At 42.0% G+C, this 26,448-nt stretch overlaps 2 protein-coding genes across 5 annotated transcripts in view; one reads left to right on the plus strand and one right to left on the minus strand.

The window, feature by feature from the left end:
• Positions 1–9,411, minus strand: part of txndc16 (thioredoxin domain containing 16) — a 32,002-nt gene extending 22,591 nt beyond the window's left edge. For 2 of the 3 annotated variants that reach the window (XM_061978556.2, XM_061978548.2), the window contains exons 1-6: positions 9,248–9,411; positions 8,282–8,422; positions 6,965–7,143; positions 6,796–6,878; positions 6,647–6,720; positions 867–941 (exon numbers count right to left, since the gene is read on the minus strand). In XM_061978556.2, coding sequence (XP_061834540.1) covers positions 867–941; positions 6,647–6,720; positions 6,796–6,878; positions 6,965–7,143; positions 8,282–8,418 — 548 coding nt within the window. In that variant the 5' untranslated portion in view covers positions 8,419–8,422; positions 9,248–9,411. The remainder of the gene's footprint in view (positions 1–866; positions 942–6,646; positions 6,721–6,795; positions 6,879–6,964; positions 7,144–8,281; positions 8,423–9,247) is intronic. The other variant, XM_061978563.2, reaches the window with a different exon arrangement.
• Positions 9,412–9,926: 515 nt separating this feature from the next.
• Positions 9,927–26,448, plus strand: part of gpr137c (G protein-coupled receptor 137c) — a 25,716-nt gene continuing 9,194 nt past the window's right edge. Inside the window, exons 1-4 of one of the 2 annotated variants that reach the window (XM_061978571.1) lie at positions 9,927–10,657; positions 17,332–17,381; positions 21,148–21,255; positions 22,737–22,875. In XM_061978571.1, the coding sequence (XP_061834555.1) occupies positions 10,292–10,657; positions 17,332–17,381; positions 21,148–21,255; positions 22,737–22,875 (663 nt within the window). In that variant the 5' untranslated portion in view covers positions 9,927–10,291. The remainder of the gene's footprint in view (positions 10,658–17,331; positions 17,382–21,147; positions 21,256–22,736; positions 22,876–26,448) is intronic. The other variant, XM_061978577.1, reaches the window with a different exon arrangement.

A 26,448-nucleotide genomic window follows, 5' to 3' on the forward strand; every position in this document is an offset into this window, starting at 1 on the left:
CATGACATCCCAGTGAGAGCAGACATTGTACAGTAAGTGATTGTTATATTATGTTGGTTGTTTGTATTTTTTGTTAAGCACTTAGCAATACTGCTACTTGCTGGATCTGCTTATCACTCAGCTTCTAAAACTTGTAGCTCATCTTCTTTATATTCAAGCTCAAAAATATAAGATTATGGATCATCATTTGTCCCAAAGTAGTCATTGTTGTCACTCATAAAGTCTGCCATGATTTGTAGTAGTAGTTGTTGTTGTTGAATGAATAATAAAGATTTTTTGTTGACATGGTTTTCAAGTGTTTGTGTATACAGTGGTCCATCAGGTTACGAGTGCTTCAGCTCACGAGTTTTTGGGATACAAGTGGTCTCTTGACTAACTGTTAGGCTGTGAGTTGCAAGCAAAAATGTGGGTTATACGATCTGATAGAACATTTACTGTAGCAGCTGCAACTGTGTTTCATTAAGCTAAAAGACTATCATTATATTCTTCATGTATAATATACTAAATTACTTTTCCCAATCCCGAGTGTGTTGTGTACAATGTTCATGATAATGATTGATCATCTGCTGCTAACCCTGCTCTGTGACTGCGTTGATGACAAGATTAGAAAATCCTGGCTTGAATAGTGAAGTTATTATCCAGGGTTGTGCAACCGACCATCCTTCATCTTCAAAGTTTGGCTAGGTTAAGCCGGACTGCAAAGAAGAAATCCTAGATAACTTAAATATGATTCGTAGTACAGGACTCAGACTTTGAGAAGTTGGTCCACATAAATGGGCCGTCAACACAGGCAAGAGTGACTCAAGCGAGTTCCACTGTATATGATTAGAACAATAGTTAGCCTGAATAACTTTTTGATGACTTACAATAGGACTTCAGACACAATGGAGTTGACGTCAAACACGGTGTCCAAATCAAAACTGGAGAGCTCCTTGCCAGCCCTTCAAGAGAGACAAATTAAAGAAACATTCACACATACTGTGCTTATTGATCCAAATATTGATAGTATCAATACCAAGGTGAGTATTGGTATCGAACCAATACTATTTTGATGGGAGCAGTACTTTGTTGCAGTTTCTCCACATTATATGTCCATCAAATTACTAGATTTTTCTTAGAGTTCAGGTTTCTCCTATTTCTCTATGTGCAAACATTCCACCACTCTCTTGCACTCTGCTGCTCATTCTGGCACATGTTGACCTCCCTCTCCCTGCTGAGAGTGAAAAGTCAGCCTGTCATGATATTTAGATTTTTGTTGCACTTATATTATTTTATTTTAACAAAATATTAGCTCTGTTTAATTATAATCAACTAACGAGAAGCAAAATCACAAAACATTTTGACCATGACGTTTCAAGTAAAAAGTATTAGTATCTGCGAAACTAGCCGTTTTTACTTGATATCGGATTAATACCAAAATTCTCAGTATTGCCCAATACAAATACTTGATGTCTACAATACCACTGGCTGGGTAAAATAATAAATTTTATCGATTATGGATCTATAGCGATTAAAGGGGTCATATTATGATTTTTTCAACATTTAAAATACTTCCTTGTGATCTACATAACATGTAATGGTGGTTGTTTGGTCAAACTTGTGCATAGATTTTGTTTTAAAGATCATCTTCAAGCCGCTTTCTAACCGTCTCTACAGGGTTCACCATTTTATGAGTGGTCCTATTTACGTGCCTGTACTTTGACTGCGTCTTCTCCCTGCCAGCCATGTTGGAGTTTTTAGCCCTTCCATTGCGAGTCTACTGACAGTTCAACCTACACGCTACTTTTTATTAGAAGCTGAGGATGCATGAACAAGCCAGTCTGCCCCACAACAAAAATATAGAGAAAAATAGGTAGCTTATTGAGTCACGCAAAGCTCTTCGGGTAAATATCTACCATATATGGAGATATCGGCTGGTGTCACAACTGGATAAAACATCACAAATTGGACAAATTCCAAACAGCTCATTTGGAGGAAGTATAAAGAAAGGCAAGATTGTTTCATAAATGTCACTGCCATGCCTACATGGTGATTTCAAATGTTCGGGACTAATGCAGATCCCACATACACAAAACACCAAAAGGTAAGAAAAGCTGGTTTTACCTAATAACTCCCCTTTAAATGTTTCAATATCGATTCACAAGGCACAATATTGTTTACAGTTACTGTCCAAAGTTGTTTAAGGTCAAGTTAAGGCTGTACAATTTTGGCTTCTCACGATCATAAAAATATCATAATCCGAAAAAACGATTGAAGGGTTGCGCATTGTCCATGCAGTTTCCCGAGCTTGTAACTGTGAAACACATGAGGAAAAATAAGACGACGTCTGTGAGAAGTTTGGGATCTCACCATGGTTACTACTTTTTATTCGACACACTGTTGTAAGCCTCATCAATAATGACTAAACTCAACAAAAAAAGTAAGGCCATATGATTTCTGCGTTCAAGCGGACAGAATCACTAAATTGGCCAATAAAACAGAATTTGCTGTTGAATGCAGAATATCACGGAAATGTACATAAAGTGTGAGTGGAACGCTGTCATTGTGAGGAGAAGGAACATTTGTTTGAGAAGATACCGTATTTTTCGGACTATAAGTCGCAGTTTTTTTCATAGTTTGGCCAGGGGTGCGACTTATACTCAGGAGCGACTTATGTGTGAAATTATTAACACATTACCGTAAAATATCAAATCATATTATTTAGCTCATTCACGTAAGAGACTAGACGTATAAGATTTCATGGGATTTAGCGATTAGGAGTGACAGATTGTTTGGTAAACGTATAGCATGTTCTATATGTTATAGTTATTTGAATGACTCTTACCATAATATGTTATGTTAACATACCAGGCACGTTCTCAGTTGGTTATTTATGCGTCATATAATGTACACTTATTCAGCCTGTTGTTCACTATTCTTTTTTTATTTTAAATTGCCTTTCAAATGTCTATTCTTGGTGTTGGGTTTTATCAAATACATTTCCCCAAAAAATGCGACTTATACTCCAGTGCGACTTATATATGTTTTTTTCCTTCTTTATTATGCATTTTCGGCCGGTGCAACTTATACTCTGGAGCGACTTATAGTCCGAAAAATACGGTAATGTGTCTGGTATCGCTCATTCAACCCCAAAACACTCAACCACCCCATCCTGAACTAAATAATGTGGAGGCGGCTACTTCAAACAGTGACTACACTACAAAGCTAAAGCCAACAAGAACAATCCACACACCCACAACACATCTCATTTGCTTGTGTTGTTTCGAACGGCATCATTGATGTAAGATCAATGTACAAACGGGACAGCAGTCGCAACTTGAGAGGTTTTCTCTTCTTTTTTTTAACCGCCTTAAGTCGTCTCCAAACTCGTCAAACTCAGAACAGCAGCACACTTTCCCCTTTCACTATAGGACCTTTTCCACAGCAATAACTTTTACAGGAACTTTCCCATTTACCTGAGTAAATAAAGTTCCCCCTGTGTTTCCACCAAAAACTACATTTAGTTCTTCAGGAACCTTTCGGCGTTCCTGCCTGCTCAGTGGGACTTCGGAAGGTACCGGAACCTTTTCGGGGGTGGGCTGTGCTATGGAACCCTGATTGGTTGAACACAGTTGTGGGGGTTCACAAAACTTATTTTTCAAACACACACCCACCATTACAATACAGTATGTGCAGCGATTTGTTTATTTCTCATTTCTTGTGTATTTATTTTACAACAAACTAAACAACGGACAGAAACGAGAAAAAAGTCAAATGAAAGGAGCTTTTGAAATGCAGGAACTTTTGTGGGGTACCTTTGTGCTAAAGAACGCTGATCAGCAAATTATCTTGGAGTGTTTTTATTTCTTCGTAGTCTTTAAACTATATGCAGTTTATTGTTGTTTATTCGTTTTTTTAAATGTTATTTCATTACGCGAAGCTACGAGAAGTGGACGGACTATTTTAAACGTATTTACGGAGAAGTATGAAGCCAAACTCGAAGCGGCAACCTCAGCTGCTTAGTACATTGACTTTGTTGGATAAATATGAAATAAAGGAGGCAGCACACGAGTGGAACAAAAGTAAATAACATCAAATTCTAACTATTTACTTTATTACATGTTGTAGAGTAGTCAGTGACATTCCATTTGTGTAGTTATTAGCATCAACCCGAGTGAACAGAATGCTAATGCTAACAAGCTATTACTCAAGGCGATGTGTTTGTGTTGTTGGCGTGAGATAAACACTAACTTTTACTATTTATATATTGTTATCGGCTAGCTCTCATGAATTCATCATTTACTGAGAGGACGACTTCCTGACTGTTGGACATTGCGGACAAAAGCCTGACTTTTTATGAACAATTCAGTACACTTTATTTTTTAAATCATATCATTTTGTATATTATTGCTTTACATTTAATTTACTTAGACTTTAGAAAAAGAGCCCTGACCTAATTTTATTGACATGTTATCAGTGTAGAAATATACTAAACCACTCCTCCATACGTCATCAGCCTGGTTCGTATAAAGTTAAAGTTAAAGTACCAATGATTGTCACACACACACTAGGTGTGGTGAAATTATTCTCTGCATTTGACCCATCACCCTTGATCACCCCCTGGGAGGTGAGGGGAGCAGTGAGCAGCAGCGGTGGCCGCGCCCGGGAATAATTTTTGGTGATTTAACCCCCAATTCCAACCCTTGATGCTGAGTGCCAAGCAGGGAGGTAATGGGTCCCATTTTTATAGTCTTTGGTATGACTCGCCGGGGTTTGAACTCACAACCTACCGATCTCAGGGCGGACACTCTGACCACAAGGAACTTCCTAAACTTTTGGTGGAAAAGGGCCTAACAACAGCGTTGTGCACCACATCCGGTCTGACTACGCTAACAAAATAATGGTTTCAAAATGAACCTTACACAAGCATAATGTACTTAAAGCACTTGTTGATACATTTACAAAATTGGTATCCTTTGGCTCAAAATTGTCAAAAGATTTTTTGCACTAATAAATGTGAGGATTTTTGTATCTAATTAAGGACCATTTTATTCAATTTTATTTATGACACAAAAATCCCACACAAGGCTAAAAGGTAATAAACAAGATACAAATAACTTAAATTGCAATATTTCATATTGCTATTGTTATTTACATGTATTGTTGTTACTAATATTGTTTTTACTTTTTTATTCATTATTAATTCATGTCCAGTTGTTCATGTTTTTAAATTAGTAAATAATCGTGGTCATAACTAGGAATGTCCCGATCCGATATTTGGATCGGATCGGCCGCCGATATTTGCCAAAAATTGCGTATCGGCAAGGCATGGGAAAATGCCGATCCAGATCCAGTTTTTTTTTTTAAACTCCGGCCCGTGTTTTCCAACGCACCAATTTAAATAATACATTCCACTTTTCTGCTGCTCCCTAATTTCCGTTCCGCATTTTCCAGCACACCTCCAACACATCCACAGGTCTGTGGATTCGCACGCAGTTGCTTTTAGCTGCGGACATTACACAACAGGCTCTTCTCACTCTTTCCTGTGTCTCCTTCTCAGACAGCAAGCGCACCTTCTTACACACGTCACATACTGTCACGTCATACGTCACATACTGTCACGTCATACGTCACATACGTATACGTCCTCCCCGAGCAGAGAGGTAGCAGCATGGCTAACGTTAGCTGTGATGCTAGCGCACGGCAAATCTATGCCACGCACAAAATCAAATAAAAAAATAAGCGCATAACAATTTTCGACACACGGACACGACAGAGAAAACAGTTTTCGTCATCATTGTTCAAATATTGTAACGTCTGTCGAGACGCTTATCTCCATTCGGTGCCACACGCCCACACCATCAAAATGCTGAGGCAAACATTTCCAGATCAACACAGTATGAAAAAAATAGTGATTTTTTTTAGTTGTGATTTCCCTCTCTGCATGAAAGTTTAAAAGTAGCATATATTAATGCAGTATGAAGAAGAAATAAATATGTCCACATATATATTGTGTATCGCGATATGGCCTTAAAATATCGCAATATTAAAAAAAGGCCATATCGCCCAGCCCTAGTTCAATGATGCCATTTCTATTTGTCATGTATAATTTTGTCTATTTTGTGTTTATCTTTGAATAAACAGGTCAGTTTCTTGTTACCAACCATTGTGTATTATTCAAGCTCCCCTAATTCAGCTGGCTAGTTGTTATCAAGAGTACTAAAACCCTTTTCAACATGATTCTGACAACTAAGTAGGCTAAATAACTTTAATCTTTAATACATGCTCGGATAGGCCAGTATCGGTCAGTATCGGTATCGGTCAGTATCGCTTTCGGATCGGAAGTGCAAAAACAATATCGGTATCGGATCGGAAGTGCAAAAACCTGGATCGGGACATCCCTAGTCATAACCTTGATTTCAGTTTCAATCAAATGTGATTATTATTTTTGCCATGATTGTCCAGCCCTGGGTGAAGTAAACACAAAGTATTTTGTAACAGATTTGAGACATCTATATTTAAGTGTGATGAATCCATTTTATGAGCTTATGAATCCAAATCAAATCGATTCAGGGAATTGGCCATGACCATAGATTTAACTCATTTCATTGCAGTTACTAATTTGACCATTTAGTGGTCTACTACCCCTGGGTAATACAGCACATACCTAAAAAGAAAGGCAGTATGTTGAACCCTTTCTTTCATGCAGTATGAGGGAAGCAGCTCCTTATTGCAGTTAATCTACGAACAGAAAAAACAAATTTGAACATTTTGCAACACGAATGTGTGTAACTCTAAAGCTTTATCATGTGTTACCTTGCCCACCAGTATCCCATAATCATGCAGAACCTCTGCAGAATTGTTCAGCTCCCCCAAGAAGAGAGACACGGTTGGAGACACTGAAGACAGAGACCATAAATACATGTTTTTTTTTATATTGGGCTATATGATGCAATTGGTACAGTCCTGAACTGTTGAGACACACCTTGATTCTCAAAATAGATAAAGACCATCTTCCCTGCATTCAGTTTGTCATAAAAGTCCACAGTAGTTAACTCAAGTAGCAGGCCTGATGTGTTGAACATGTCTGCGCATCCTCCTGGATGTATGCCCAGCAGGGAGAAGGCGACAAACATCCACATCATGGACAGATTGTGCTGCCCTCTGTAAGAAGACAACAACAACAAAAGTTTTATTAGCAAATACACTTGGTTTTGAACTATTCATACATTGTTAGATCAGGTTAAAACTTGTTTATGTATGCAATAGCAATGGGGTATATAGCTAAGGAATGATACCCTTGTGGGTATCATCTGATGGCTACTACACTGTATGTGGACTTTGATAAAAACTGCTGCATTTTATATACTTCTGGACTTTAAATGAAGCTGCTAAAATACTGTAACTTGACCGCCCACTGATTTGTAATTCACATACCCTCTATGTCAGTGTTTTTCAACCACTGTGCAGCGGCACACTAGTGTACCGTGAGATATTGTTTGGTGTGCCGTGGGAGATTATGTAATTTCACCTAATTGGGTTTGTTGTCTGTCTATCTGTGTTGGCCCTGCGATGAGGTGGCGACTTGTCCAGGGTGTACCCCGCCTTCCGCCCGATTGTAGCTGAGATAGGCTCCAGCGCCCCCCGCGACCCCGGAGGGAATAAGCGGTAGAAAATGGATGGATGGATGGGTTAAATATATTTTTTGCAAACCAGTAATTATAATCCGCAGATGTGCCGTTGTTGAGTGTCTGTGCTGTCTAGAGCTTGGCAGATTAACCGTGTAATTCTCTTCCATATCAGTAGGTGGCAGCAGGTAGCTAATTGCTTTGTAGATGTCAATAACGACAATGGTTTGCAAGTAAAAAGGTATCTAACGCTTAAACCAAAAATAAACAAAAGGCGAGTGCCGCTAAGAAAAGGCAATGAAGCATAGGGAAGGCTATGCAAAACGAAGCTAAAACTGAACTGGCTGCAAAGTAAACAAAAACAGAATGCTGCACGACAGCAAAGACTTACAGCGTGTGGAGCAGACGGCGTCCACAAAGTACATCCGTACATGCCATGACAATCAACACCAAAATAGGAGCGCAAAACAAGAACTAAAACACTACACACAGGAAAACACCCAAAAACTCTAAATAAGTCACGGCGTGATGTGACGGGCCGTGACAGTACACCTACTTTGAGACAAGAGCTACATTGATGCATGGTTGGTTATGGTTTGAATTCATATCCAACAATTGCGAGAATTACTTTTTACTGTCGGGCAGCATGGTGGAACAGGGGTTAGTGCATGTACCTCACAATACGAAGGTCCTGAGTAGTCCTGAGTTCAATCCCGGGCTCGGGATCTTTCTGTGTGGAGTTTGCATGTTTTCCCCGTGACTGCGTGGGTTCCCTCCGGGTACTCCGGCTTCCTCCCACCTCCAAAGACATGCACCTGGGGATAGGTTGATTGGCAACACTAAATTAGCCCTAGTGTGTGAATGTGAGTGTGAATGTTGTCTGTCTATCTGTGCTGGCCCTGCGATGAGGTGGCGACTTGTCCAGGGTGTACCCCGCCTTCCGCCCGAATGCAGCTGAGATAGGCTCCAGCACTCCCCGCGACCCCAAAAGGGACAAGCGGTAGAAAATGGATGGATGGACTTTTTACTGTCAAGATCAACTGCTGAGTTTAATTTTTTAATGTTTTCTGCTGGTGGTGTGCCTTGGCTCAGAAAAGGTTGAAAAACACTGCTCTATGTATTGTACTTGTATTTTAAATTGTTTACCACTTTGTAATTTCAATGTTGTTGTGTATTTTCAATCCTGTGTAATTTAATTGTGGATATTAGATGCACCATAAAATGAATACAAATGGAAATGAGCATGGTGCTAAAGATGGTGCTGCCATCTTCTTAATGTAACTGCACATTGTCCTTCAAATAAACAAATACAAACAAACAAACAAAAACAAGAGAAAAAAACAAACTGTTCTGGAGGTTGGTGGGGATAAAAGTTATAATTGGGCTCCAAATGAACTAAATCATGGCGACGTGAATACTAATTGTTATTTCATGTTTGCTACTTCAAGTGATTTGTATTTGTCCACCCATCCATCCATTTCCTACCGCTTATTCCCTTTGGGGTCGCGGGGGGCCCTGGAGCCTATCTCAGCTACAATCGGGCGGAAGGCGGGGTACACCCTGGACAAGTCGCCACCTCATCGCAGGGCCGATTTGTATTTGTATTTATGTTAAATAAAGATAATTGACGAATTACTAACCTGAGAACGTCAACGTTTGTCTTTCCAGGTGCAGAAATAGCAAGAAACTACAGTTATGGGAAATAACACTAAATACATTATGATATAATACCACTTCCAAAAAGGGAAAGGATGAAAAAGTGTGGTTTCGGCTAAAAGTACATCTGATGCTAATGTACAGTGTTAGTATGCTAGCTGCCGCTTGTTTTGCCACGAAAAAAGTCGGTCTCAATTTACACTCAACTTCCTGTTTGGGCTTTCACATAGAGATATGTGATTTGACGACTACCGACGTTAAAACAGAAAATTATAGTTTAAAAAGACAATAACAATTAAAGTATATTAGAGTTGCTTCTATTAACACGTTTCAGAATTCCAAATCAGTTTAAATGTGTTGAAATGGTTTAGTTATGCTTTTATTTTGAAGGCTTTTGTTTGTATGTCAAGCCACTTGACGTTATAGAGGAAGGTTTGGATGGTGTTTTTATTGACCTTACAAAACCACGTGCTTCCTACAAACCAATGGGATGAGCGATTGTTTCAGCATTCTGGCCAATCACTCCGCTGGGCAGCGGAGAGAGGGGGGGTCGTCATAAAGCACTGTGGTAGTGGGCGTGTCTTATGCGTGGCCTAGGTTAGGAAACTGCATGAAATATGTGGCTCCAGAGCAATGTGTATCACATTGAAGGCGACCTGTTATCGAGCCAAGATGGCAGCGGACGAGCGCTCCTTTTCCTGTTTAAAAAAAAAGGAGGCGGGTCTATAATTGCATCACAGCTGACTGGAGGCTTCCACCCCCAACTTGTTGTTTTTGCAGAGATTGACTGGGGTATATTTTTACTTGTTTCCTCTTTTCTGTCTTGTTTTTTCCCCTGACATTTAGACTGGCTTCATTCTTTGGCCTCACGTTTTATATCGAGAAGCGGCGCGCATTTCTACTATGTCACTAACCCAGAACAAACGTGCCTTTTCCGCAAGTTTCGCACGAAGCTTTTGGCGAAGCAAAGTCAGCTTTGACCCAGTTTGGGTGTGCATGATGTGTTAGTGCAAGCCGCAGCACGGGACATGTTTTGGTCTGATGAGCAGGTGACTTCCAGCGTGAAGGAGATGAGCTCCGGGGGAACGATCACGCCTGCCTTGGAGCTCAGCCTCACCGCCGCCTACACCGTCCTGTACGGGCTGCTCTTCTTCTTCGTCTACCTGCAGCTGTGGCTCATCCTGCACTATGGATACAAGCGCTGCAGCTACCAGAGCGTCTTCTTGTTGCTGTGCCTGCTGTGGGCAGCGCTCAGGACGACTCTTTTCTCCTTTTACTTCTACAATGCGGCGCAGGCCAGACAATTACAGCCGCTCACCTACTGGCTGCTCTACTGCTGCCCCATTTGCCTGCAGTTTTTCACCCTTTGCCTGCTAAACTTCTACTTCTGGCAGGTAAGACCTCACGACTATTGCAGTATATCCATATATGAAAGGGACAAGCGGTAGAAAATGGATGGATGGATTTTCTAATTTATGTTGGATATTTGTTACATATTTGTGTTAATCCTTTTCCTTTTTATGAAGTCTTACAAACTTTCTATACTACGGTGTACTTATTTTCTTTTTTTTAAATTAATTAAAATAAACATTAAATATGAAATTATTATTAATTAATACATACATTTAATGATTCCCGAGTGCGGCCACTGCTGCTGCTCACTGCTCCCCTCACCTCCCAGGGGGTGGAACAAGGGGATAGGTCAAATGCAGAGGGTAATTTCACCACACCGAGTGTGTGTGTGACTATCAGTGGTACTTTAACTTTAACTTAATCATGTATGTATGTATTAATATGTCATTTTAAATGTATAAATCATGGGTGTCAAATTTGACCCGCCGTGTAATTTCATTTGGCCCTTGAGGCAATATCAAATTAACATTAGAACTGGCCCGTCGGTATTCGCATTCACTGCTAATACTCATATTTGCCAACACTCCCGAATTGCAGTGCCTCTCCCGAAAATCTCCCGGGGAAACCATTCTCTCCAATTTCTCCCGATTTCCACCCAGACAACATTATTGGGGGCGTGCCTTAAAGGCACTGCCTTCAACATCCTCTACAAACTGTTGTCACGTCCTCTTTTCCTCCATACAAACAACGTGCCGGCACAGTCACATTCTATATGCGGCTTTGACACACACAACAGCCATGAAGGTCACACTGAGGGTGGCCGTATAAACAACTTTAACACTGTTACAAATATGCGCCACACTGTGAACCCACACCAAACAAGAATGACAAACACATTTCGGGAGAACATCCACACCGTAACACAACATAAACACAACAGAACAAATACCCAGAACCCCTTGCAGCACTAACTCCTCCGGGACGCTACAATATACACCCCCGCTACCACCAAACCCCGCCCACCCAACCCCAACCCCGCCCCCGGAGTTAATTGTGATATTTACCTCAGAAGGTAATTTATTATTGAAAATGTATTTAATATATCATTGATGTTTTTTCGTTTGTTTTCTGAAAATTGATTTTGCACTATTAAGTTGTATAAGCGTTGCTTGTTCCATATTCAGTGTTAAAGCAAATCCGTGTAGCAAACTGAGCAATAATTAACGTTTGATTCATGCACTTTCTCTTGCTACTTCAAGGCTTGAATGTTTGATTCATTCATTATTGTTATTTTATTTTCAAATTTATTATTAGCCTGTGGAAAAAGTTTATTTTGATATTTACCTCAGAAGGCTGCAAATAGAAAAGAGGCATTCAATTTTTATTTAAATTTAATTTGATATGCCATTGATATTTTTTTATTATTATTATTTGAAACTCGATTTTGCATGTCACTATAAACTTATATAAGCCTTGCTTGTTCAATATTCAATGCAAAACTTGTTCGGGTCCCTATTAAAATGTTAATTTGTTCAACCTTGGCCCGCGGCTTTGTTCAGTTTTAAATTTTGGCCCACTCTGTATTTGAGTTTGACACCCCTGGTATAAATGATCAAGTATTAATATTAAAATGTACTTCGCTGTTCCTGTTAACTGTTTTTGTGTATTTGTTAGGGGTGTAACGGTACACAAAAATGTCGGTTCGGTACATACCTCGGTTTATAGGTCACGGTTCGGTTCATTTTCGGTACAGTAAGAAAACAACAAAATATACATTTTTGGGTTATTTATTTACCAAATGTGCAAAATCTTCCACCAAAAATATTTTTCTTAGCGGAATATTTGATGTGAAGTAATCGGAACCTTGTATAGGTCAATAATTCATAATAACATTGATTTTGATTCAATATTATGTTTTGAGCAATGACCGTTTGAAAGAAAAAAAAACAGCTTTGTTTTATTAGTCAACATTGCAACTTTTTCTAAATTACATTTAACCTTTAAGCTTTTTTTTTATTTCACTTTTGTTATGTTTTTGTTTATTTTAATAGTATTTTTAGAATGTGTAGGGCCTTTAAAACATTAGCTGTGGGCCACAAATGGCCTCCGGGGCACACTTTTGACACCCCTGCTATAAATAATAAAAAATAAAATCTGATAAATCTATGGATTAAAAAGCAGAGCCTGGCAACGCATGCGCGTTTATCATAACTCTCTCGCTCTCTCTGTCTCTGCCCCTCCCTCACGAATGCTGCTGATCGCACAATTTGTTTTGTTTTTAACCCCTTCTTAACTCTGAGCGTACATTGAAAATACACGCAACCCTAACTCAAAATGCCAGACATTTGAGGCATTTAAGAAACTCCACCCTGACAGCTCCGCAAAAGAGGACATGTCCGGGGAAAAGAGGACGTATGGTCAGTCTATCGTAGCCCGAACCGAACCGACACCCCCGTATCCATCCATCCATTTTCTATCGCTTATTCCCTTTGGGGTGGCGGGGGGCTCTGGAGCCTATCTCAGCTACAATCGGGCGGAAGGCGGTGTACACCCTGGACAAGTCGCCACCTCATCGCAGGGCCAACACAGATAGACAGACAACATTCACACTCACATTCCCACACGAGGGCCAATTTAGTGTTGCCAATCAACCTATCCCCAGGTGCATGTCTTTGGAGGTGGGAGGAAGCCGGAGTACCCAGAGGGAACCCACGCAGTCACGGGGAGAACATGTAAACTCCACACAGAAAGATCCCGAGCCCGGGATTGAACCCAAGACTACTCAGGACCTTCGTACTGTGAGGCAGATGCACTAACCCCTCTTACCCCGTATCGAAGCGGTTCAATACAAATACACGTACCGTTACCCCCCCTAGTATTTGTACATGTGAGAGTGGACAAGGCCACTCGGAGAACGTAATGTGGTCACATGACAGCAAAATGGAAGTGTTTGGTGTCAAGTTTGCTAAGAAATGCCAAATAGAAATCGAACACCATCATCATTATTATCAAATATGGAGGCGCAAACTTTGTGTTTTGAAATGGTTTCTGCTTAATATAAAGAAAGACTTGTTTGTAAATGATGATGTATTCTCTCCATGAACTGCACCGTTCATGTGAGCTCAGTCAAATTAGCAACTGAGTGCAATTCATTTACATCTACCAGACATCGGGAGAGCTTCATTGAGGATGTGGGCGAGCACATGATCTTGTGCATCAACATTTTTCACTGCTCCTTCTCCCTTCACCTTGGCCTGCCAAAGATCAACCCCAGCAAAAGCCATAACTCGGACAACACCTCAGGGTAGTTACTCAGGGACCCGTGCCCACCAACTGACATTTTTTAAAACCTAGCTCCAACAACCCTCTGTACAAACTTGCTTCAAGACAGCGTCCAGCATTCCTGTATTAAAGAGCACCACACTGACAAATCTGTATCACTATTGGCCAGTAGCCCTCAATCCAATATTCATGAAATGCTTGGAGAAACTGGTCATAGGTCAAAATAAGGCCTCCATCGATGTCACTGTGGACCTCTCCACCAGCTCCACTGATGACGCCATCTCATCAGTAGTCCACACAGCCCTCACCTACCTGGAGAGCAGAAAATCCTACAGATTTTCCTGGATTTCATCTGCACATTCAAGCTCATCATCCCACAGACCCTGGTGAAGAAGCTGAGGAACTGGGTCCTGGACTTGCTGACCAACAGACTCTAAGGAATCACAACACGGTCTCCTCTTCTATCAACCTCAGCACTGGCTCCAGTATGACTACACTGCTAAATACCCCGGGGCAAAGTGGTTTGGTTGGTAGAGTGGCCGTGCCAGCAACTTGAGGGTTCCAGGTTTGATTCCCGCTTCCGCCATCCAAGTCTCTGCCGTGTCCTCGAGCAAGACACTATACCCACCCAGACTGGTTTAAATGTAACTTAGATAATGGGTTTCACGATGTAAAGCGCTGTGAGTCACCAGAGAAAAAGCACTTCCCTTCACTCCAGCTGTCATATTGTGAAGTTTGTGGATGACAACGATGAACCAAAATACAGAGAGGAGGTAACATCTGGTGGATTGGTGCAAAAGCAACAACTTTTGCATCAGTGTAAAAAAGACCACAGAGATAGACGGTGGTGGTGTTCAGGAAGGTTAGACAACACTTCTCCCCTGCCACATAGGAGCAGCAGATGTGGAAGTGGTCTCCAGCTTCAGGTATATCTGACTTCATCTATCCTGGCATCTCACCTGGAGCCACAACACTTCCTGTCTGCTCAAGAAGGCATACCAGTGTCTCTATTTCCTCAGGAAGATGTGACATTATTATGTTTTTATAGATGTGTGGTGAAGAGCACCCTCAGCACTAACATAACGTTTGTGGCACAGCAGCTGCCAACTGAAAGGATGAAAGCACTGCACAGGGTGGTAAAAGCTTCTCAGAAGATTGTGGGGAGCAGCCTTCCACCACCACTGACATCTTCATCAGCACATGAAGAAAGAGGTCCGCGTGTACCACCAATGATTAAACCCACCCTGCACACCCTCTCATTGATCCCCTACCCTTAGGCAGGAGGTTGCGTAGCTTCTCTATGAGGGCAACCAGACTAAGGAACAGCTATTTGGGACAGTGTGGCTCAATTGGTAGAGCTGTCGTGCCAGCAACCGCAGGGTTCCTGGTTCGATCCCCAGCTTCCGCCATCCTAGTCATGTTCCTTGTGTCCTTGAGTAAGACACTTCACCCTTGCTCCTGATGGGTCTTGGTTAGAGCCTTGCATGGCAGCTCCCGCCATCAGTGTGTGAATGGGTGAGTGTGGAAATAGTGTCAAAGCATTTTGAGTACCTAGAAGTTACAAAAGCGCTGTACAGGTAAAACCCATTTACCATTTACCACAGGGGTGTCAAACTCAAATACAGAGTGGGCCAAAATTTAAAACTGAACAAAGCCGCGGGCCAAGGTTGAACAAATTAACCTTTTAATAGGGACCCAAACAAGTTTTGCATTGAATATTGAACAAGCAAGGCTTATATAACTTTATAGTGATGTGCAAAATCGAGTTTCAAATAATAATAACAATAATTAAAAAATATCAATGGCATATGAAATACAATTTAAATAAAAATTGAATGCTTCTTTTCTATTTGCAGCCTTCTGAGGTCAATATGAACGTTAACTTTTTCCACAGGCTAATACATTTGAAAATAAAATAATGAATAAACCAACCATTCAGGACTTTAAACTGCTCAGTTTGCAACACACTGATCTAATCTGATGTGCCCAAGCCAGATACCTGCCATCTTTTCTTGGATGCTAGTTCATTAATGTCGGGGCTCAGGCTTTGAGCTGAGGCAACCTTCATTATCCAACGAAGATGTTCATCAGTCATTATATCTCGTATTCCACCCGGACCACAGTCTTTGGGGCGTGCCCTAAAGGCACTGCCGTTAACGTCCTCTACGAGCTGTCGTCACGTCCGCTTTTCATCCATTCTAACAACGTGCCGGCCCGTCACAAGATATGTGCGGCCTCCGTGCGTCGGTTGAGGTGGGCAGGGTTGGGGGGGCGGGGTTTGGTGGTAGCGGGGGTGTATATTGCAGCCTAGAAGAGTTAGGGCTGCATGGGATTCTGGGTATTTGTTCTGTTGTGTTTATGTTGTGTTACGGTGCGGATGTTCTCCCGAAATGTGTTTGTCATTCTTGTTTGGTGTGGGTTCACAGTGTGGCGTATATTTCTAACAGTGTTAAAGTTGTTTATACGGCCACCCTCGGTGTAACCTGTATCGCTGTTGATCAAGAATGCTTTCATTCACTTGTGTGTGCGTGCCGAAGCCGCACATATTATGTGACTGGGCCAACACTCGTTGGACTGGGTGAAAAGCGGACGTGACGATTTTCGGGTGGGGCACTGAAATTTGTGAGTCTCCCGGGTGGGTTGGCAAGTATGAGAATTAGCGGTGAATGCGGTGTTACCGCTGTATATAATCGGCGGGCCAGCTCTAGTGTTAATTTGATATCGCCTCAAGGGCCAAGTGAAATTACACGACAGGCCAAATTTGGCCCGCGGGCCAGAGTTTGACACCCATGATTTACCATTTTGTAAGCTGTTAGACTGCTGAACTCAGATGGTGCTCTGTAGCAATGGATACCAATTTCCTACCCTCCTTCTCCATCCATCCGCGAGGAACATTTAACTTGCACATGAGTTCCAACTGTGCTGAACTGGCCATTTTTTGGTTTGGTTTGGTTTTCATTGTTTATAAATTCTATTTGGATTACAGATCACAATTGATTCTATTTTTCAGTTATTATATTATTTATAATCGATCCCCATTAAAGTTAAAGTTAAAGTGCCAATGATTGTCACACACACACTAGGAGCGGTGAAATTATTCTCTGCATTTGACCCATCCCCACAGGAGAGTAGTGAGCAGCAGCGGTGGCCGCGCCCGGGAATCATTTGGTGATTTAACCCCCAATTCCAATCCTTGATGCTGAAACATATGCTATTTTAACTTACTCTATTTATATCCTATTCTATTTAAATTATTATGTACATTACATACTATTCTTGTTGTGATAATCATTCCAAGGGCGAAATCTGCGACATTGACTACTAGATTTTGTGTCATGTGTGCTAGTATGACAATAAAGTTCCTTGAATCCTTGAACAATCATTTGATCACATGATGTTTTTTGTACAATAATAATTTGAATTGTGTTTTTAGGTTATGTTCAAGGCCAAAGCCAAGTATTCTCCAGAGATGACCAAATACAGGTAAGTCCTGTTGTTACTCCACTTAGTCACCAGCCATTACATAAGGTACAACTGCCCTTTCCACTACAAAAGCTGCATTGAAATGTTGACTTTACAAAGGTTATTATTTCATTTATTTACGTTTATGACTAGCGATGGGTATGCCTACCAAAATTTGGTAATAACAAAAGTAGCTATTATATACTGTATATCAAGCCAACGGGAGTGCTCAGTTCCAACACTGCATCAACATTTCACTGTAGCGCTCACCAGCACAACAACTCAACACTTCCTAGTAATGTACCAATCACGGGTACGGCAGAAAGGTGCATTCACAAACACCCAGAATTCTGAACAATAACATTAGGCCCATTTCCACCACGGGAACTTTTTCAGGAAGTTTCCCATTTGCCTGTGTAAATAAAGTTCCCCCTGTGTTTCCAACAAAAACTGCCCAGGTAGATTTAGTTCTTCAGGAAGTTTTTTTAGTTCCTGCCAGCGAGGGAGGACTTTCGGAAGTTCCTGAGGAACTTTCGAAGTGCAGGCTGCAGTGTCGAACGGTGATTGGTTAAACACTGTTGGGGGAATTCCTAAAAACGTTGTTTTCGAACACAGGACCGCCACGACAGTACGCGCGGCGATTTGTTTATTTCTTGTGTATTTGTAATACAATAAACTTGACCACGAAGAGAAAGAAGAACACAAGGAACTTTCGCCTTGCAGGAACTTTTCTGGGACAAATGTGTGCTGAAGAACGCTAATCAGTGGAACTCTCTAGCAGTGATTTTACTCAGCTGTAAAATCTTTAAAATATATGCAGTTTAGTGCTGTTTATTATTTTTACAAACTTGATTTTAGTACACGAAGCCACTACAAACTATTTTTTACGTATTTGCAGAGGAATATGAAGCTGCTTACTAGTCTGATACTTTGTTGGATGAATGTGAAATAAAGGAGACAGTACACAGATGGAACAAAAGTAAATCCCATCAAATATTCACTATTTACTTTATTACATGTTATAAAAGTAGTCAGTGACACTCCACGTGTGTACTTATTAGCCTCAACCCGAGTAAACCGAATGCTAATTTTAACAAGCCAATGCTAAATCTGATGTGTTTGTGTTGTCAGAGTGAGATAAACAGTGACATTTTTTATTCATATTTTATTATCGACTCCTGAAATGGACCGTAAGGAGTTTTTTTCATGAGTTGAACTTAAAGATCTAAAACTTTTACCATACACACAAAATAGCCATTCCTCGCAATAATTGTTCATATATCTGTCTAAATCTGTGTTAATGAGCATTTTTTCTTTGCCAGGATAATCCATCCCACCTTAGAAGTGTGGCATATCAAGATGCTGATTAATTAGCATAATTATTGCACAGGTGTGCCTTAGGCTGACCACAATAAAAGGCCACTCTGAAATGTGCAGTTTTTTCACACAGCACAATGCCACAGATGTCGCAAGTTTTGAGGGAGGGTGCAGTTGATATGCTGACTGCAAGAATGTCCACCGGAGCATTTTCCAAGAATTGAATGTTCATTTCTATAACATAAGCCGTCTCCAAAGGCGTTTCAAAGAATTTGGCAGTACATCCAACAGGCCTCACAACCACAGACCACGTGTAACCACACCAGCCCAGAACCTCCACATCCAGCAGGTGCACCTCCATGATCGTCTGAGACCAGCCACCCGGGCAGCTGCTGCAACAATTGGTTTGCATAATCAAATCATTTCTATACAAACTGTGAGAAACCGTCTCAAGGAAGCTCATCTGCATGCTCGCCATCCTCATCGGGGTCATGACCTGACGGCAGTTTGTCGTCGTAACTGACTTGAGTGGGCAAATGCTCACAATTGATGGCGTCTGGCACGTTGGAGAGGCGTTCTCTTCATGGATAAATCCCGGCTTTCACTGTTCAGGGCAGATGGCAGACAGCGTGTGTGACAGAGAGGTTTGCTGATGTAAACATTGTGAATCGAGTGGCCCATGGTGGGGGTAGGGGTTATGGCATGGGCTGGTGTATGTTATGGACAACGAACGCTAATTAATTTTATAGATGGCTTTTTGAATGCACAGAGACACCGTGTCGAGATCCTGAAGCCCATTGTTGTGCCACTCACCCGAAACCATCACCTCATGTTGCAGCATGACAATGCACGGCCCCATGTTGCAAGGATCTGTACGCAATTCCTGGAAGCTGAAAACATCCCAGTTCTTCCATGGCCAGCATACTCACTGGACTTGTCATCCAGTGAGCATGTTTGGGTAGCGCCCTAGAAAGAGGTGGTAGCCTTGCAGGGCGGAGCAATGGTGCTGGAGCTGACAGCGCCCCCCTGGGGAAGAGGTGAGCGGTGCCCTTGCACGAGGTAGTGGCTTTGTGGAACAAAGAACTGGTGCTGTAGCTGCTCGGTGAAGAGGTGAGGAGTGCCCTTGCAGAAGGTGGTAGCCCTGCAGGACGAATAATTAGTGCTGGAGGAAGCTGTGCGACACCAGCTGCACAGCTACCAACACCCCCCAACCCCAAAACAAAGAAAAAAAATAAACCTGTTACCAGCTAACGCTGGAGCCGCAGTCATGGGTGGTCACGGGGGAGGTTGGTCTGGAAAAGGGCACTTGCTGGTCCAGGCACAGGAAGCTGCCATGTAGCAGGAATAGGCAATGCAGGAGTCTGACTCTTGGGAGACTGTAGAGTGGGTGCGCTTTAATTTTCGGGGACATAGCTTGCATATTTGGGGGTGGAGCTTGAGCCTTGGGAGACGAAGGCTGACTGGCTGCATCCGCCTTTGAATTAATGTCCATGTTGTCATCAGATGACTTACTGTCACCGGTTGGAGACTGTCTGGTCGACAAAGTGCCAACTGGCGGTGTGATGTTATCTGAGCGCACTCATAGCGCTAGCAGTGTGACATCAACGGATCGCTACCGGCTAGCCTCTTGGATAGCCAAAGCGATGTAGACATCCAGTCACTTAGCCTGTGACTGGAAAGGGTAAGATTCACGTGGGGGCCGTGCTGGGGAAGACTTCCAGGCACGTTGAGGTCGGGAAAGATAGCGGCTCTCTGCCTTAATCACTTTCACTATTAATCAACCTAATGCTCTCATCGCCGAGCAATAGATTTATTCCTCAATCTTATTTTAGTCGTCGTATTTCAGAAGACACCTTGGCTATTGTGCGTCAGCTCTAGGATCCAATAGGATCCTCTGCTTTTCATCCTTTTGCGAGAAATACTTTACGAGGCTGAATTATTCAGTCACGAACTGGTCTTGTTGACTGAAGTCATGATTCTCAGGATGCAAAGGACAATCAGGAGCCATAGTGCAGGTAATAATATTGAATCCTTAAGAAAAAAGGCAAACAGTGTAGTATACCAAACAATGATCAAGCAACGAAGGCTGGGTAACCAAAGAATGTAAAGAGGAGGGATTTACTAAGGAGACAGGTGGATCTGATAGATGGATAGATCTGACCAATCTAAGTCTAAGAACACGGACTGATGAAGCCTACTCGGATGAGCAACAAAACGTCTTCTAAGACAAACCAAACAGTCCAGTTGTGATCGATTGAATGCCCTGAGAGGACAATGACGTGGATGAATGAGAACATTCATAGACATCAAAAATGTTAATGAATAAATACATCTTAGACAATGACAATCCAAACTGAGTTATTTTAATACAGTTTTTGAATTGGCCTGTTTGATGGTGCAGAAAGTGTCCAAAAAAGCAAGATGTTTGGATGTGTTCTGATGCCAATTCACACTTCTTCTCTCTCTCCAGAATCCTGCTATGTTTTTTCTTCCTGTCTCTCAGCGTATTCTTCCTTGTGGTGAATTTAACGTGTGTGTTGTTGACGCAAGGAGCTTTGGAGCACTGCCAATTGCCAAGGTAAGAGTGAAGCGTTTAATCATTTTATTCAGAGCGGCAGGTGAGCTGGAGTCTGGAGTTCACCACTTGCAAGATGGGTGGTCTCAATCAACCCCCCCAAAGAGTCTTACAGGCTGCTCCTTTTTTGTAGATAAAGAGGAAGCCTTCCCAAAGTCACCATTGGTTGCTGTGGTCAGCCTGCAGCAGTTGCTAGAACACGTTAACAAACACTATAAATTTATTGTGATAGTTATAACAAGCCCCTTTATTATTTGATATGTACAATTAATCATTTAAATCTGGACACCTACCACATGCGCTTAACCAAGCGTAAATTTCTCTCCTTATTAAAAAAGAGAAAGATCCCTCTTGGTGCACTTAGTATCGTCCTATTAGCCTGTTGAATGTGGATTTAAAATTATTGTCTAAACTGCTAGCTTTATGTATTGACACTATTCTTCCTTCTATTATTAATGCAGATCAAACCGGGTTAATTCGAAACATGCACTCCTTTTCTAATCTTCGACGTCTTTTCAATATATTGTATAATGTGCCTGCTTCCAACACCCAAGAGGCAGTGATATCACTGGATGCAGAAAAGGCTTTGGACAGGGTGAAGTGGAACTAGGTATTTTATGTCCTGGAGAGATTCGGTTTCGGTAACAGTTTTATTTATTGGGTTGAGCTCTGTTCCTCCCCAGTGGCGTCGGTCAGGAAAAATAATATTCAATCCCAATACTTTCGCCTCTATCGTTCTACACGGCAGGGCTGTCCTCTCAGCCCATTGCTTTTTGTGCTTGCCAATGAGCCTCTGTCATTAGCGCTCTCCAAGTACCACCATAATGACCAACAGTAAAATGCAGCAGTGTAAGAGGCCTAAGTTCTCATTAAAAACAAACCAGAGGTATTATTTAACAAGTATATTTGATATTTTGGCCACTGTAACACTACACACAGTTTGAGTATAGGAAGATATATCACTAAACACTTACGTGATTCCACAAATACAGTTTGAGAATCACTGGTCTCTATTGTGCAACCCTTCTTTGTATCTCTGTGGGGAGTTTGTATGTTCATCCTATGTGTGTGTGGATACTCTTGTCTTTTCTTCCCATGTCCGAAAAACATACAAGTTATGTTAGTTGCATAATAAGAACATGCATGTAATGCTAATTGTAAAGTGTTATTAAAACATGCATGTTATGTTAACTGAATGATCAAAACATGCATGTTATGTTGCTTTATAGTGTAATAAAAACATGCATGTTATGTTAACTGTATGGTAAAATTGGACATGTGAATGCTTGTTGTGTGTATTCACAGTATGTGTCCTATGATTGACTGCTGACCGGTCCAGAGTGTACACTACCTCTAACCCAAAATCAGCTGTGACAGACTCCAGCTCACCCGTGAGCCCGAACAAAATTATGCGGGAGCAAAAAAAAATGAAAGCAATAATGAAAACTCTGTTAAATGGTCTTTGTTTGAACTTGTGTGTCAAGTGACAGGAGTCTAAGGCACACAGTCCTGTCTCGCGTTCTGATCAACGACAGTCTGTTCGTCATGTGTGCTGTCTCTTTGGCCATCTGCATCTTCCGCATTGCCAAGATGTCCTCAGCCAATGTGTACCTGCAATCCAAAGTGAGTACAATGGAAAGGACAGATCCATCTGTAAACCCTCTAGTCTTACGCAGTATAGGCGTGAACATGGAAACAAATATGAAGTCACTACGGTATCTGTTAACCTGACTCTCGCCATGTCCTTGTAGTTCACTGAGCTCCACACAGGGATCTGGGACTTCTCAGTAGGAGATGTATTTCAGAAGACGGGGCCTTGTAAAAAAATCATTGTATGGGATTGGATAAACCACTTGTCCGTTATCTTGAATGATGTGCTACTTCAATCACTCATATCGAAATCAACCCATTACGCTGATGAGAGCGACGCTGCAAAATCCAAAACAGAACAGCCGACATATTGGATAACGACAGAGCGAAAAGTTAGAGAACTTTTACTGAAACAACGCAGCAATGTCAGTAGACGATCGATGTCGTTTGTGCAAAGATTTGTGCATGGTTCACCATTTGTCATTTAGCCACGACTCGGGACTACCGAATACGAGATGGCAACGTCCTTGGAGGATTTCGTTCTTGTTTCTTCCTCCCAATTCTATGCCTGTTACCCCCAATAATACAGCTTCACGGATCTTATCCTCTACCAGAGCAATCAGCGGAGAGACAATCATAACGACTGGGTTCTGCACTCGTCCCATTTCCTTCACCACCAGTGGAGCGACTCTTCTTCCCGATCGGAAGAAGAGCCAAAACATCCTTGCCACCAATAAATGCCTTCAAAACCGTTCTCTGTTCATCTTTTAAATAATTAATATTCGATAGATTCGACAAAACAGTTGTAATAGCAGAATCAATGTCAGCAGACGACGCAGCGAGGGCTGCCTGCATATATGCAGAATCAATGTCCGCACAGGACTCCTCACTGTGTGCCACCATTGTTGTTTGAATCAAACAGTCGCTTCGGCGCTACGTCCATACTTGCCAACCCTCCCGAATTTTCCGGGAGACTCCCGAATTTCAGTGTCTCTCCCGAAAATCTCCCGATTTCCAGCCGGACAACTATATTGGGGGCGTGCCTTAAAGACACTGCCTTTAGCGTCCTCTCTCACCTGAAAAGGAGACTATTATATATGTCTCCGTTATCCATAGGTTTATCTATAACCCATAACACGGTGGCCGAATGGATATAGTCACTCATGAACGGTCAGAGAAGCCCGCGGCGGTGGTAACGCAGTATTATGGGCCACCTTGCAAGCAACATTCCGTTCTCATTTGCGGATGTTTTCAACAAATCCGTGAAGGTTATGTTCCCGGATTCAGAGATCGCTCGCCAGTACTCAAATGGCAGAACAAAAGCTCCTCAAATAGTGAAAGGTAAGTGTTATTTTTTTTTTAAGTAAGCAGCAAGTACAGTACAGTGAGTAGAACAACTGTGTTTTCATTACTGTTTACTGTACTATATATATATAAATATAAGAAATACTTTAATTTCAGTGAATTCTAGCTATAAATATACTCCTCCCCCTTAATCCCGCCCCCCGGCCCCGACCCCGCCCCCCAATCTCCCGAATTCGGAGGTCTCAAGGTTGGCAAGTATGGCTACGTCACATCTATGAAATCCCGCCCGGTGATCCTGATTGGTTCATTATTTTTTGCTATCTTGAAGGGGTTTGCATTGTCCTCGATCCCAGATCCTTGTGTGGAGCTCAGCGAACTACAAGGATCTGGCAAGAGTCAGGTTAACTATCTGTATGCTTGCAGAGGAACGTGTAGTGGATGATGTGTGTACAGTATATAAAGTATACTGCATATGCAGTGGGGAAAATACAGTTATAATGCATCATTTTTATGGGAACTTTATTTCCACAGATTAACAACAGACACAATGTAAAAAAAAAATCACAATAAATCAAGTTCATAAATTAAATTGTGTTTGAGTGACATAAGTATTTGATCTCAATTTCCAAAAAGTGACAAATGTAAGTTATTATACCTTTTGGTTTTTTTTTCTCTTAATCCTTTATTTACCCAGAAAAGTCCAATTGAGATTCAGAATAGTTTTCAAGTGAGTCCTACTCCCAATATGTATTCACATCCATACATCAGTGTGGGTGGACTGGGACCAAAGTGGGTCCAAGGACACAACGGCAGAGACGAGGCGGAATCTGGATTCATACCAAAAAGTTTCTGGAGGACCGCTCTTCTATCTGAGCCACACCATCCTTTTGCTAAATAAAAATATGATATGTGGTTTAAATACAATTTGCGTTTTCACGTGATCGCTTTGGTCTTTCCCAGGGTGGTGGCTTGGTTTGAATGCAAGAGACCGTTTATAATACAAAAGGTGATTTAGAACTTAGCGTACTAAATATTGTTTTCAATCATTAAGATCGTATAGTTCTTGACATGTATTAGAGTACGTGTAGTTTCTTGTAGTTGTAGTACTTCAGCACATTAGTGTACTTTTGCTTTCTTGTAGTTGTAGTACGTGTAGATATGTAACTGTAGTTTTCTTGTAGTGTGTGTGTGCTTTTAGTTTCTTGTTGTTGTACTTTAGTAGTGTACCTTCAGTTTCTTATAGTTGTAATACTTTAGTCGTGTACCTGTAGTTTCTGGTATTTGCAGTACTTTCATAATGTACTTGTAGGCAAGGTAAGTAGCACAATTTGTACGCAAGGCAATTCCTAGTGTTTTACAGATGCATAAAATTACAAGAAGGCAAATAATAATCATCAAATAATCACAAAGTAATTAAAGAGTGTTGTCATATACACAGCTAAAAGGAAGTACTTTTAGCCCAAATTTTGAACATCCATCCATCTTCTTCCGCTTATCCGAGGTTGGGGCGCGGGGGCAGCAGCCTAAGCAGGGAAGCCCAGACTTCCCTCTCCCCAACCACTTCGTCCAGCTCCTCCCGGGGGATCCCGAGGCGTTCCCAGGCCAGCCGGGAGACATAGTCTTCCCAACGTGTCCTGGGTCTTCCCCGTGGCCTCCTGCCGGTTGGACGTGCCCTAAACACCTCCCTAGGGAGGCGTTCGGGTGGCATCCTGACCAGATGCCCGAACCACCTCATCTGGCTCCTCTCGATGTGGAGGAGCAGCGGCTTTACGTTGAGCTCCTCCCGGATGGCAGAGCTTCTCACCCTATCTCTAAGGGAGAGCCCCGCCACCCGGCGAAAGAAACTCATTTCGGCCGCCTGTACCCGGGATCTTGTCCTTTCGGTCATAACCCAAAGCTCATGACCATAGGTGAGGATGGGAACGTAGATCGAGAGCTTTGCCTTCCGGCTCAGCTCCTTCTTCACCACAACGGATCGATACAGCGTCCACATTACTGAAGATGTCGCACCGATCCGCCTGTCGATCTCACGATCCACTCTTCCCTCACTCGTGAACAAGACTCCTAGGTACTTGAACTCCTCCACTTAGGGCAAGATCTCCTCCCCAACCCGGAGATGGCACTCCACCCTTTTACGGGCGAGAACCATGGACTCGGACTTGGAGGTGCTGATTCTCATCCCAGTCGCTTCACACTCGGCTGCGAACCGATCCAGTGAGAGCTGAAGATCCTGGCCAGATGAAGCCATCAGGACCACATAATCTGCAAATAGCAGAGACCTAATCCTGCAGCCACCAAACC

Source organism: Nerophis lumbriciformis, linkage group LG01 (genome assembly GCF_033978685.3).
Source record: "Nerophis lumbriciformis linkage group LG01, RoL_Nlum_v2.1, whole genome shotgun sequence".
Taxonomy (NCBI): domain Eukaryota; kingdom Metazoa; phylum Chordata; class Actinopteri; order Syngnathiformes; family Syngnathidae; genus Nerophis; species Nerophis lumbriciformis.